This window comes from Hylobates moloch, unplaced genomic scaffold (genome assembly GCF_009828535.3).
Source record: "Hylobates moloch isolate HMO894 unplaced genomic scaffold, HMol_V3 SCAFFOLD_6, whole genome shotgun sequence".
Classification (NCBI taxonomy): domain Eukaryota; kingdom Metazoa; phylum Chordata; class Mammalia; order Primates; family Hylobatidae; genus Hylobates; species Hylobates moloch.
In genome coordinates, this window is record NW_026652281.1 from 2,318,298 (window position 1) to 2,332,813 (window position 14,516).

Sequence of the window (14,516 nt, forward strand, 5' to 3'; positions counted from 1 at the left end):
CTGTTATTTTGCGGCTCTGTAGTGAAGGACGGCAGCGAGTTAGCTAACAGTGACTGGCCTCTGAGAGGCTCAGGTGTGAAGTACAGGTCAGCATAGGAGTGGACACGCCCTGCTCTGCCCTCCGGGCGTGGGTGGGTTGGGTTACATGGTCTGAAGCTCTCTGACTCCACCGTAACCTGGGTTGTATTGACAGCAAACAGCAGTAGCTCATGAAGGCAGAACCTGCCCTGCTGGAAAGCCGGGGTGTGTGTGGATTCCCCGTTGTGCCGTTTGCTGACGGATGATCGCTTGTATCTGTGATAGGATGGAGGCGGGACCCACATGTACTTATAGAGACTAGGCTGGACGCAGTGGTTCACGCCTGTAATCCCAGCACTTTGGGAGGCCAAGGCGGGTGGATCACCTGAGGTCAGGAGTTGAAGACCAGCTTGGCCAACATGGTGAAACGCCATCTCTACAAAAATACAGAAAAATATTAGCCAGGCATGATGGCGGGCACCTGTAATTCCAGCTACTCGGGAGGCTTAGGCGGAAGAATTGCTTGAACCCGGGAGGCGGAGGTAGCAATGAGCTGAGATCGTGCCATTGCGCTCCAGCCTGGATGACAGAGCGAGACTCTGTCTCAAAAAAAAAAAAAAAAACACACCCACAGACTGATTTGTAGAGAAACTGGGAAGGTGAGCTGGAGTGCGGTGGGGTGATCTTGCCTCACTGCAACCTCCACCTCCTGAGTTCAAGTGATTCTCTTGCCTCAGCTTTCCAAGTAGCTGGGATTACAGGTGCGCACCACCGTGTTTGGTTAATTTTTGTATTTTTAGGAGAGTCGGGGTTTCACCATGTTGCCCAGGCTGGTCTTGAACTCCTGACTTCAAGTGATCTGGTTGCCTCGGCCTCCCAAAGTGCTGGGATTACAGGAGTGAGCTACTGCACCTGGCCTAGGGTAAGTGGTTTTTGACCCATAGGTTTATTTCGGTGCTGAGGCCTCTAACTTCATTTGATGTAATTTAGTGTCTTAATCAGTGTTGACAGCCAGAATACCTTGGTTCAAATTGTGGCTGTGCCACAGACTGGTTTCGTGGGTATCCTGACTTGTAGGTCTTGATTTTCTTATCTGTTTTTTTTTTTTTTTTTTGTCGCCCATGCTGGAGTACAGTGGCGCCATCTCAGCTCACTGCAGCCTCTGCCTCGTGGGTTCAAGCAATTCTCCTGCCTCAGCCTCCCAAGTAGCTGGGATTACAGGTGCCTACCACCATGCCTGGCTAATTTTGTATTTGTAATAGAGGCAGGGTTTTACCATGCTGGCCAGGCTGGTTTCGAACTCCTCACCTCAGGTGATCCACCTGCCTCGGCCTCCCAAAGTACTGGGATTACAGGCGTGAGCCAACGGACCCAGCTGATTTTCTTATCTGTAAAATGAGAATAAAGGTAATATCTGCACCACGAGTTTGCTGTGAGGATAAATGCACATAAAAGGACTGTGCCTGGCATAGAATAAACACAAATGGTGGTTTTTCTCTGAGTAGTAATCATTAAGATGAGACAAGGGTGTGGTTTATAGGCTGCCTGAATTCTGGAGAGGGCTACTAATCATGCCACACAACGTGATTAAGTGCCCTGTCTTTACACCATCGTTTGTTATTTGATGGACTTGATACTCGGAAAAGCAGGGCGAAGTTCCCAAGGCATGTGTTTGAAATGGAAGGGGAAGTGCCTGCACACGGCTCTCCCTGGCTGCACTGTAACTGCTCTTGAAAGACAGGGGCTCTCTAGTCTGAGGATGAGCCACTAGACTGAGTTTCCTCAGCCCCTGTGACCCGGACTCTAAGGGATCCAGCAGGAGTTGCTCCTTTGCTCAGCAGATATCTCTAGGCCACCGGTGCGGCAGTGGTCCTGCTGTCGGCCGCTTCATGATGTTTCTGTCCACGGCGGACCACACGTACAGTGGGGGTCCCCTAAGATGATCAGACTGTGTTTTTAGTTCCCTTTTGTGTGTTGAGACATCTACTTGCCATTGTGTTACAGTGGCCTAGAGTATCTGGGACAGTACCATGCTGTCCAGGTTTGTAGCCTAGAAGCAGTGGGCTCTCCCGGCAGCGCAGGTGTGTGGCAGGCTGTGCCTTCCAGAAGTGTGTGCGTGCACTCGGACGGCACAGTGACAAGGTCGCCTAATGATGTGTTGTTTCCCAGAACCTGTCTCTGTCATTAAGCAGTGCGTGACTGTATGTTGTATAATTTTGAAAGGTGTAGACTGTAAAGTCACTCAGAGAAGCGTTTGCATACAGAGTGCTTAACTCAGAGAAGCGTTTGCATACAGAGTGCTTAATTCTGACTGTACCCCAAGCATGTAGAGTTACCTGGTATGTGTCGGTGTTCTGTAAATGTCACGGCGGCGGCCCACTCGAGGGGCCTGGTGGTGACACTGCCTGGCAGCTCGCCCCGCTTGGAGCTCCATCCTGCAAGCAGCTGCGGAGCCTCGAGGCAGCCGCCACCACGACATTCCCCTGTATTTTGTGCTGTCCATAGGCCTCTGGCTGAGGAGGTCATGTGGATTTTTTAAGACTTCATATTTAGGAATGACAGCAGTTTTGAAAAGCCTGGTGGGGTTTCAAATATAAATGGGCTTTTAAAAGTAGGTTTATTTTTTCTAAAGAGGGACATGGAATCTTTTTATAGAAAATTTTCCACTTTTAGGTAGAAAACACAGTGATATTTGGCTACTGCCACAAAAACTTAATTGAGTCCGTTGTGTCAGCCAGAGGATGAGACTCTTGTGGGGTTCCCAGGCAGGCAGTGGAAGGAGGCCCCGCCCCAGTGCAGTTAGGGCAGCGGGGGGCGCCCCGTCGACGGGGCTGTGGCAGGCCCCAGGCCTGTGTTCCCTCGCTGGATGGGGACGGCAGTGGCAGCACTCGGTTCTGTTCTGTCTTTTTTTGAAGCGGACTTGGATGCAGACACACTGGTTTAGGTTTTTTTTTTTTTTTTTTTTTTTTTTTTTTTTTTTTTTTGAGACGGAGTCTTGCTGTGTTGCCCAGGCTGGAGTGCAGTGGTGCAATCTCCGCTCACTGCAAGCCGCATCTCCCAGGTTCATACCGTTCTCCTGCCTCAGCCTCCCAAGTAGCTGGGACTACAGGCGCCAGCCACCATGCCCGGCTAATTTTTTTGTATTGTTAGTAGAGATGGGGTTTTAGCCCTGGCTTAGTTTTGAATGAAGGTCTGATCCTCAGATTGTTCTTACAAAGTAATCCATCGGGAAATTCGCCAAGAGGCGGAGGGGCATCAGGAAATTCTTCAGGAGGGGGAGGGGCGTCGGGAAATTCACCAGGAGGCGGAGGGGCGTTCTTTTCTTGCGTCGCATATGTGGGGTTTTCTTCTCAATTGACTCTCATGTGTAGTGTGTCCATTGGATGGCCCTGTCCCCTGGGATGCCCAGCCGGGAGGGGATGGAGCTGCTGTGGAGTGTGTGGAACTGTGAAGTGAGGCCAGCTTGCAGGACTCTAGAGAAACTTAGTGAGCTGAGATCCTGCTGGATATCAGTATGTGAGGAGGCCACCCCAAAGGCTCGTGCCAACTCCAGGTTGGATTAATAGAATTGGTGTCTAGAAAAAGGAACTGATTGCTTCTGGTTGACATTTCATGGATGGGTGTGGTGGTCGTTCTGAGTGATAAATTAAAAGTGTTGGTGATACGATGGAGGGTGCTGGAGGGGAGAAGCTTGTGGGACCCCGCATTTGAGCAGTGAGAACCGAATTCTCTCCAGCTTGGAGCAAGGGAAGACCCCTGGCAGTCACCCTCATGATGCGGTGAATTCTCTGAACTTTAGTAAACTTGGATTAGATTGCTCAAGCTTCCTTTTACGTTTGAGATTCCAGGTCTTGATGGTTTTTTTTTTTTTTTCTTGAGACGGAGTCTTGCTCTATCGCCCAGACTGGAGTGCAGTGGCGCTGTCTCGGCTCACTGCAGCTCCCGCCTCCTGGGTTCAAGCGATTCTCCTGCCTCAGCCTCCTGAGTAGCTGGCATTACAGGTGCCTCCACCACGCCCAGCTAATTACTGTATTTTTACTAGAGACAGGGTTTCACCATGTTGATAAGGCTGGTCTTGAACTCCTGACCTCGTGATCTGCCCACCTTGGCCTCCCAAAGTGCTGGGATGACAGGCGTGAGCCACCGTGCCCGGCCCTCTTGTGTTTTTTAGGGTACCTGCCCATTTCTGGGCTTTTACATAAACCCTGTAAGTGGGTTTTGGGGACAGCTGTGTAACATGCACAAAAAATAAATGGAGGAAGAATGCATTATCTAAATAGACACTGACTTGTGTGATTGAAGCTGTAACCATCCTTTGCAGCCCAGAGTTGCTGTGACCTGTGTGGAGAGTTGGGAGGGCCAGGCAGAGAGTGGGTGTGAAAGCCACGGAGGATCCCAGGGAGTGGATTCCTAAGTAGGAGGCGAGGCAGGTCATCAGTGAGGATCCCAGGGAGTGGCTGCAGTGACTGTGCCCACCAACCCTCCTTAAGGCCCTGCCCTGGTGCCTGCGGCTCTAGGAGATTTCCTGGGTAGTCTCAGCACACGTACCATGTTCAGGCTGATGTTGCAGCCCAAAGCCATTCCTGTGTGCCCGGCCTCCTCTGTGCCTGGGCGCCCTGCACATCCGTGGCCGGCGTAAGCACCTCTGCGAGCTTTCTGAGCACTTGCTGTCCCAGCGCCGCCTCCCCACCCCTCTCTGTTTTAGTGCTCCTCTCTCTGGTTGTGAAAGTCATGCCTGCTCACTGGAAGACTGCTGGGAGATGCAGGAAACGATCAAGATGGGAAAACCACTGAGAACCCCCCATGTAGAAGCTGGGATAGGATTTGCTTTGCACCTGCCTTTTCACTGGTAGAAGCTGGGATAAGATTTGCTTTGCACCTGCCTTTTCACCTATAGAAGCTGGGATAGGATTTGCTTTGCACCTGCCTTTTCACCTATAGAAGCTGGGATAGGATTTGCTTTGCACCTGCCTTTTCACCTATAGAAGCTGGGATAGGATTTGCTTTGGACCCGCCTTTTCACCTATAGAAGCTGGGATAGGATTTGCTTTGGACCTGCCTTTTCACCTACTGTTTTTCGAGCATTGTCCCATGACATGCAATATTTTAAAGAATCTGATTCTTAAACATCTTTGTCAAGTTGATAGAATAAAATGGTATCTCTGCTGTATTTGAAATTCTTTGATTACTAGGGAGGTTGATTATACCTTTTTATTATTTGTGTGTATTTTTACGGTTTTAAATTTGCTTTTTGTATTTTTTTATTGCCATGTATTTTTATATCAGTTTTATTGAGACATAATTACAGTAAAATTCAATAAAATGCACACCTTTTAGGTGTACACTTAGATGAGTGTTAAGAAATATACACACCCGACCGGACACGGTGGCTCATGCCTGTAATCCCAGCACTTTGGGAGGCTGAGGCAGGCAGACCACGTGAGGTCAGGAGTTCGAGACCAGCCTGACCAATATGATGAAACCCCATCTCTACTGAAAATACAAAAATTAGCTGGTCGTGGTGGCGGGCACCTGTAATCCCAGCTACTCGGGAGGCTGAGGCAGGAGATTCGCTTGAACCCTGGAGGCAGAGGTTGCAGTGAGCTGAGATTGTGCTATTGCACTCCAGCCTGGGCAACAAGAATGAAACTCTGTCAAAAAAAAAAAAAAAACAGAAATATGCACACTTATGTAATTACCACCACAGTCAAGATGTAGGCCCTTCTCGTCACCCCAGAGAGCTGTGGTTGGTCCCCTCCCAGCTCCTGCCCTGAGCGGCCATCCTGGGCCGAAGATGGATCGGATCTCGCCTATAAGACGCCCATGTGCATGGAGTCCAGCAGAACCTGCCTTCCTTCAGCGAGATGTTTTTAAGGCTGCGGGCGCCTGTAGTCCCAGCTACTCGGGAGGCTGAGGCAGGAGAATGGCGTGAACCCTGGGGGGCGGAGCCTGCAGTGAGCCGAGATCGCGCCACTGCACTCCAGCCTGGGTGACAGCGAGACTCTGTCTCAAAAAAAAAAAAAAAAAGGATTCATTCGCATTGCTGTGTGCATCAGTAAATGATGCCTTTTTGTTTCTGAGAAGTCCTCCCCCATGTGGGGAGCACCACGTGCTGTTCATTCACCCACTGAGGGACAACTCGGCTGCTGGTGGTGACACTTACAAGAGCATCTATAAACATGTGCATGTCCGTCTGTGTGGACTGGTGTTTTCCTTTCTCTTGAGTCTATGTCTTATGTCAGATTGCTAAGCTGTGCGCCAAGTTTATGTTTCGTCGTCGTTTCACTGTCTTACGTTCTCACTGGTGCCATGGCTCCAGCCGCACCGCGTCCTCGCCGGCACCTGATGTTGTCTTGATCTCAAGTGCCCAGCCATGTGTGGCAGGAGGTCACTGTGGACTCGGCATGTGTTTCCCTGACCACTTGTGGTGTTGGGCATCCTTTCCTTTTTTCATTGGCCATTTTCCATCTTGTTTTCCTCATTTTTCTATTTCACGAACTTTCTGATCAGATCTTTTGCCTATATTTTTATTGGGTCATTTATCTTACTTTCAAGATAGAATTCTGGGCCCGGCGCAGTGGCTCATGCCTGTAATCTCAGCACTTTGGGAGGCCGAGGCGGGCAGATCACTTGAGGTCACGAGTTCGAGACCAGCCTGGCCAACATGGTGAAACCCCCATCTCTACTAGAAATATAAAAAATCAGCTGGATGTGGTGGTGCATGCTTGTAATTCCAGCTACTCAGGAGGCTGAGGCAGAAAAACCGCTTGAACTTGGGAGGCGAAGGTTGCAGTGAGCCGAGATCTGGCCACTGAACTCCAGCCTGGGAGACAGAGGGAGACTCCGTCTCAAAAAAAAAAAAAAAAAAAAAAGATAGAATTCTGTATATATTCTGGATACAAGTCATTTGTCAGTCATATGTTTCAAGATACTTCTCCCAGTCTGTTGCTTGTCTTTTTATTTTCTAATGGTGTATCTTTGAAGTTTTTTATTTTGGTGGAGTCCAGTTTGTAATGTTCTACCTAGAAAATCTTTATGCAGTCCAAGGCCTTGGAGATGTTCTCCTGTTTTATTCTTGAGGTTTGAGCTTAGCTAGCTGGGCTCTTAGCAGGATGGTTTTGGTAGCCCATGGATCAGATTAAATGGTATTTAATTTGTGAGCAGTAAGTGTTCACAAAACAGAAATCAGTGTAAAAACTGGGTTTTGTTTGTTGTTGTCGTCTTTAGAGCAACCAGAAATTAATCAAGTTGATAGTGTCTTTTTGTTTCTTTCATTTTAGATCAACAGGCGGTCCTTCGGGTCGGAGTGGACATCGGATGGTGGCATGGAAGAGACAATTGATCCTTTTCGGTGGCTTCCATGAGAGTACACGGTTGGTACCAAGAAAGGAAAAATCTTTCTCTACCGAAGCATTAAGGAGTGGGCTTTTTATAGGAAGAGCTTTCTGAATACGCAGGAAAGACGTACCCATCCTCCCAAATCCAGCTTCATGGGCTTTGGGCGGCCACACAGGGCCTTGCCCTCCAAAGGGCCTCACACCTGGCCTCACACTGGCTTCATGCTGTATTCCTATTGAAATTCTTAACCATTGTTGAACAAGGGACCCCACATTTTAATTTTACACCAGGCTCTGCAAATGATGTGGCTAGTTCTATCTAAAATGGGGTTTTGGCTGGGCATGGTGCCTCACGCCTATAATCCCAGCACTTTAGGAGGCTGAGGCGGGTGGATCACTTGAGGTCAAGAGTTCGAAACCAGCCTGGCCAACATAGTGAAACCCTTTCTCTACTAAAAATACAAAAATTGGCTGGGCGTGATGGCAGGTGCCTGTAATCTCAGCTACTCAGGAGGCTGAGGCAGGAGAATCACTTGAACCCAGGAGATGGAGGTTGCAGTGAGTTGAGATTGTGCCACTGAACTCCAGCCTGGGTGACAAAGTGAGACTTTGTTTAAATAAATAAATAAATAAATAAATAAATAAATAAATAAATAAATAAATAAAATGGGATTCTCAAACGTTAGCTTGGTTCAGGATACCCTGGAGGGCTGGTTAGAGTGCTGATCGCAGCTCTGACTCAGAGGCCTGGAGTGAGGCCCAAGAATCTGCATTTTAACAAGTTACCAGGTGATGTTGACGTTGCTGGCCAGGAGACCTCACTTTGAGAGCCACGGGTCTGTAATCATTTCAGAACACTCCTGTCCAGGAGAGCAGTGATAGCACGCTCTGCACAGCGATGCCGGAAGAGGTCTGCGGTTCTCTTTTGATGTCACGTGGGTGTTCGTGCAGCCGGCATGGCTGCCCAGGGTGAGCTGCGGGCTTTCTCATTGTTTTAGGCCCGTCATCTGCTCACATATCTTCTTGAGCTTACTTAGTTCAGTCCAGAAAAGCAAGACACAGGGGAGCTGGTTATCCCTGTTTCTGTCATAAGCGCAGTAGTGTTCTGAGTGAAGTGTCACAGACTCTGCAACCCTGGTGAAGGCCATCTTTGAAGGGCTTTCTCCTGGCTTCGTGGTGTCGGAGACAGTGGCTGTCTGTATCTCCAGAGCCTCATTTGAAGCCCTCTTTCTCTACTGGTCCCTCAGGAACCAGCATGGCAATTGATTGATGTGAAGGTGCCACTGACCTTTGTCACATGGTGAGTCCAGTTGCACCCTGTCGTGATTCTTGGTCCATCGTGATAAGTCTGTACAGCCTCCCAAAGTGCTGGGATTATAGGCGTGAGCCACTGTGCCCAGCCAGGTTTCAGATTTTCTTCACTGACATATTGTCATTAATTTTGTGAACTGGGGGGAAAACGGATCCAAATTCTTAAATACTTTTCAAGGGGGAAAGATTTAAAAATGTAATTCAAACTAAAAAATGATTTTTGCAGAGCATGGTGGCTCACACCTGTCATCCCAGCACTTGGGGAGGCTGAGGTGGGTGGATCACTTGAGGCCAGAAGTTTGAGAGCAGCCTGGCCAATGTGGCAAAAACTCATCTCTACTAAAAAATACAAAAAAATTAGCCAGGGGTGGTGGTGCACACCTTTAATCCCAGGCGCTCAGGAGGCTGAGACAAGAGAATCGCTTGAACTGGGGAGGCGGATGTTGAAGTGAGCCGCCATGCCCAGCTAATTTTTGTATTTTTAGTAGAGATGGGGTTTCACTATGTTGGCCAGGCTGGTCTCGAACTGCTGACATCATGATCCACATGCTTTGGCCTCCCAAAGTGCTGGGATTATAGGTGTGAGCCACCGCACCTAGCCTTATGTTCATTCTTAAAATTTATTTTAAAACAAATAATGGTCAGAATGCACGTAGAAGTTTGTCAGAGCATTAATTCATTACCTACTATGTGTAGGACAGTGAGATTGTACAACCCCTTCCTCCTCTGAACTTACAGGTTATAAATCAAATCATGCTTCATGTTTGTTTTAACTTGCAGCCATTTTAAAATCAGAAATTTGTTCAAAGCTATTGTGATCTTGTTTAAAATTATTTAAATGCCAACTTTGAGTTTTCCTTAAACTGTATTCTGCATTTATAGAGAAAATACTCTGTATTTATCTTACGTGCAAAGTAGAATCTTTGTACTAAAAATCTGCGACCCGAAATCTGAAAAAACAGTGGTCCGTAGCAGTCTTATAAGATTACAAGCTTCCACATTTCCACATTCCTCAGATTCTATTTTAAGAGCCATCGTCCTGCGAAGGATGTGGTCAGTCTGAGTTGCAGTCAGCAAGGTCAGGTTATCTTTTCTTTCTTCTTTTTTTGAGACAGAATCTCACTCGGTCGCCCAGGCTGGAGTGCAGTGGCGCGATCTCAGCTCACTGCAGCCTCCACCTCCTAGGTTCAAACTATTCTCGTGCCTCAGCCTCCTGAGTAGCTGGGATTATAGGCACCCACCCGCATGCCTGGCTAATTTTTGTATTTTTAGTAGAGAGGAGGTTTCACCATATTGGCCAGGCTGGTTTTGAACTCCTGGCCTCAAGTGATCCACCTGCCTCAGACTCCCAAAGTGCTGGGATTATAGGTGTGAGCCACTGTGCCCAGCCTGTTTATCTTAAGACCAGACGTGGCAGCTGGTGCTGGGTAAACGCCCTGTGAGTTTCCCTGCTTCACACAAAACAGGAACAAACAGGAGAAAACCGGGCACTTGAGACTTGGGCTCGAGCTGCTTGCTCTTCAAGCTTTCTTTCCTTAGAAAATCAGTTTGGCTCTCCTTTTTGAGTAGCTGGAGAGCAGCCCTAACCCTTTCACAATTATTCTGTCAACGTTCCACATTAGGACAGGACGTTCTGGGTGCGCCTTGGAGTCTCCCCATGCCTCCAGCAAAGCTGCCACTTCCCTGTTCAGCCCAGTCTGCGTGCTGGGTCCGGCAGGCACCGAGCAGGGCAGGGCTGCGGGGCTTCCTTGCCGCGCCGTGATCTCTGGGCCCGGCAGGCACTGAGCAGGGCAGGGCTGCGGGGCTTCCTTGCCGCGCCGTGATCTCTGGGTCCGGCAGGCACTGAGCAGGGCAGGGCTGCGGGGCTTCCTTACTGCGCTGTGATTTCTGGCGCAGAGGATCGGCTTCTGTGGTCTTCAGTTTCTGCGGAGCGCCCAGTCCCCTCGCTCACCCCTCCAGTCCACTGTGGGGCCTTACTGCCCTTGCTGCCAGGCTGCTCACACCTCCGTTCTGATCATCCCATTGGAGACGCCATTCACTGCTGCCCTTACGGTTGCACACCTAGTAACCTAGTGGAATTGTTTGTGACTGTGTTGACTGTGTAAGAAAATGCAGTATGGCTTTGAGATTAAATTCCTCTGCCTCTGTGGGCCAGCATTATTTCCGGTTTTCAAATGCGAACTCACACATGCTTGTGGTCCTTTCATATAAATTCAAACTTGAGGCCGGGCGCGGTGGCTCACGCTTGTAATCCCAGCACTTTGGGAGGCCGAGGCGGGCGGATCACGAGGTCAGGAGATCGAGACCACGGTGAAACCCCGTCTCTATTAAAAATACAAAAAATTAGCCGGGCGTGGTGGCGGGCGCCTGTAGTCCCAGCTACTCGGAGAGGCTGAGGCAGGAGAATGGCGTGAACCTGGGAGGCGGAGCTTGCAGTGAGCCGAGAACCCGCCACCGCTCCCCAGCCGGGGGGAGAGGGGAGAGACCCTCCTTCTCAAAAAAAAAAAAAAAAAAAAATTCAAACTTGAATTAAACAGGTGAGTTGGTAAAAATGTTGCCCTGTCTCCAGGTAGATTGTGTCAAGATTGAGTTTGAGGAGACCTGACTGGTGTCTCTGGCCTGTTGCAGGGAAAGCGCCCACGTTTCTGTGTTGATTGTTGTGTTGGTGTAAGAGCAGAGGAGAAAAATGATTTGAGTTTTTTCCCAAACAGTAGGAAATTTACCTTTAATTTAAATCAGTTCAGCTTTTAATGTCGGGGCTTTTCCCAGTGTTACGGACCCTGACAGCTGGTGTTCGTTCTAACCAGGGATTACATCTACTACAACGATGTGTATGCCTTTAATCTGGACACCTTCACATGGAGCAAGCTGTCCCCGTCAGGGACGGGGCCCACACCCAGATCAGGCTGCCAGATGTCCGTCACTCCCCAGGGCGGCATTATCATCTACGGGGGCTACTCGAAACAGGTAAGGCAGGGGGTGGGGAAACAGGCGAGGCGCGGGGTGGGTAAACGGGGGAAACAGGCAAGGTGCGGGGTGGGGAAACAGGCGAGGCGCGGGTTGGGGAAACGTGAGTTGCGTCGTGGGGAAACAGGCGCTGCTGTCTGTGGTCTCTTCAGTTTCATGAACATTGAAACTTTCACGTGGGATTACTCTGGTTGCATATAAACAGTTGTTTGTATTGAATTAGAAATAGAGATCGTATTAATCATTTCCTCTGTGAACTTGGTGCTGTGTTAGGGCCCTGTTCTGTTCTCCTCCACACCCCTGTCAGCAGTGCAGTGTGAGCAATTCTGTGTTCTGAGGGTCTCCTTCCTGCACCATGCACGCTCAATACTGTGTAGTATTCCCTGTGGAATGAAATTCTCCTGGCTCCTGTTAACGGGCTTGTTTCTTTGGTAACCTGAGAACAGTGCTGACAGGAATGATCTCGCGCCACACCCTCCTGCTTGTGGGGCGTGTGCTCCACACGTGTACTGGCATCTGCTTATGGAATGTGTGCTCCTCACACGTACCGGAGCCTCCTGCTCATGGAATGTGTGCTCCTCACATGTGCCTGCTGCTCGTGGGGTGTGTGCTCCGCACGTGTACTGCCATCTGCTCGTGGAATGTGTGCTCCTCACAGGTACCGGAGCCTCCTGCTCGTGGGGCATGTGCTCCACAGAGGCGGCTCACGCACGCTCTGTCCTCGGCACTCCAGTGTTCCTGTTGCTTTACTCCCGTTTCACACTCTGCCAACCTTTATATTTCTGTGAATCTGAGAGGTACGAAATAGTATCTCACTGTAGGGTTTTAAAAAATCCTTTGTATTTTGAAAATTTTCAACCACAGCTGACTTGAAAGAATTTTATGGGGAACACCTGTATACTCCTGCTAGATCCTGCTATTAAGATTTTGCTATACTTAGGCTGGGTGCGGTGGCTCACGCCTGTAATCCCAGCACTTTGGGAGGCCGAGGTGAGCGGCTCACGAGGTCAGGAGATCGAGACCATCCTGGCTAACACTGTGAAACCCCATCTGTACTAAAAATACAAAAAATTAGCCGGGCGTGGTGGCGGGCGCCTGTAGTCGGTGGTAATTTCTTATGCGTCATTTACTTACAGTGAGGGGACACATTATTACAAGTGTACGCACCATGTGACCCACACCCTGATCCTGCCGTGCCCTTCCCACTCGGCCCCGCTGCTCTTCTCCCGGCCCGGAGGTGAGGCTGCTCTGATTTTCCCACCGTAATAGATCTGCCTGTCCTGGAGCTTCTGCTAAACAGTTACCCCGATGTGGGGCCAGTCTTCTTTCACTCAGCTTTTCAGATCCACGTGTTGCATGTTTCTGTTCATTGCTGCTTCGTGCTGAGGTGTTCCATTATATGACTATCCCACAGTGTGTGGTTCTGTTTTTCGTTGATGGACACCTGGTCTGTTTCCATTCTTCAGAAGACACAGCCTTTGGAAGCAGCTGTGAATAAAGCTACTGAGAGCATGTCCATACGAATCTTTTGAGTGGCTACATGCGTTGGTTTCTCTTGGGAAAATAGATATCTAGAGTGGAACTGCTGGGCCCTGGGGTGGGTGTGGGTGTGGGTGTTATTTAATAAGGAATGGTCAGCTGTCTTCCCAAAGCAGTGGCCGGTTCCACTTGTGCCGGAAATGTCAGGGAGTTCCAGTTGCCCCCTGTTCTTAACAGCCCCGATGGCGTCAGTCTTTCCGTTTTTAGCTACTCTGGTGGATGTGTGGTACCTCATGGTTTTAATTCGCATTTCTCTGATGACTGCTGGTGTTGAGCGCTTTTCGTGAGCTTGTCTTTCCTGAAGTGTGTGTTCACGTCTCCTGCTATTTTTAATGGGCTGTAGTTTTGTTAGTCGCAGAAGCTGACATTCTGGATACCAGTTCTTTTCAGGTGTGTGGATTACAAATACCCTCCCAGTCGTGGCTTGGCTGGTCACCTTCCGAAGTGTGTGTTGATGAGAAGCTTTGACTTTTGATAAAATCTAATTTATTACGTTTTTCTTTTGTGATTATTGTTATCTGTGATACCGGAAGACCTTGTTTACCTTCAGTAACAAAGATTTTCTTTTATTTTTCTCTAAAAATTATATGGTTTCACAGTTAGTGCTGTGATCTGCCTGGAACTAATTCTCAAGAGTAGCATGAGGTGAGTGTTGAGGCTCTCTGTTTCCCCCATATAGATACTCACTTATCTCAGCATCATCTGTTGAAAAGGCTTTTTAGGCAGAGCACAGTGGCTTACGTCTATAATCCCAGCACTTTGGGATGCTGAGGCGGGTGGATCGCTTGAGGTCACGAGTTCAAGATCAGCCTGGCCAACATGGTGAAACCCCATCTCTACTAAAAAATACAAAAATTAGCCAGGCGTGGTGGGGCCTGCCTGTAATCCCAGCTACTTGGGAGGCTGAGATAGCAGAATCACTTGAACTTTGGAGGTGGAGGTTGCAGTGAGCCAAGATTGTGCTACTACATTCCAGCCTGGGCAATAGAGCAAGACTCGTCTCAAAAAAAAAGAAAAAAGAAAAGGCTTTTTATTCTCCATTGAATACCTTAGGAAACTTTGTTGAAAATCACATGCCTGCAGGAACATAGGTCTGTTTCTCCATTCTGATCCACGTTCATTCTGCTGCCCTGGCAATAAAGGATTTCAGCCTTTTAATGGCAATTGGTCAGAGATTGAACCGAGTTGATCGGAATGAACCGATTTTTTTCTTGGTCATCTTTTGTTCTGCACAGAGAAAATCACACTATTTTCTGGAGTAGTGGCTGGCATCGGTCAGGCTTGTCTAGATACTCTGGAGTGCGGGAGGGCACTGAGAACAGGCTGACTTGGCCGAAAGCCAGG

The 14,516-nt window shown here is 48.9% G+C and overlaps 1 protein-coding gene across 5 annotated transcripts in view; it reads left to right on the forward strand.

Annotated features, from left to right (window-relative positions):
- The window catches only part of KLHDC4 (kelch domain containing 4), a 68,741-nt gene that overhangs the window by 35,992 nt on the left and 18,233 nt on the right, over nucleotides 1-14,516 (forward strand). For all 5 annotated transcript variants that reach the window (XM_032156236.2, XM_058440396.1, XM_058440397.1 and 2 more), the window contains exons 6-7: nucleotides 7,299-7,391; nucleotides 11,474-11,633. In XM_032156236.2, the coding sequence (XP_032012127.1) occupies nucleotides 7,299-7,391; nucleotides 11,474-11,633 (253 nt within the window). The remainder of the gene's footprint in view (nucleotides 1-7,298; nucleotides 7,392-11,473; nucleotides 11,634-14,516) is intronic.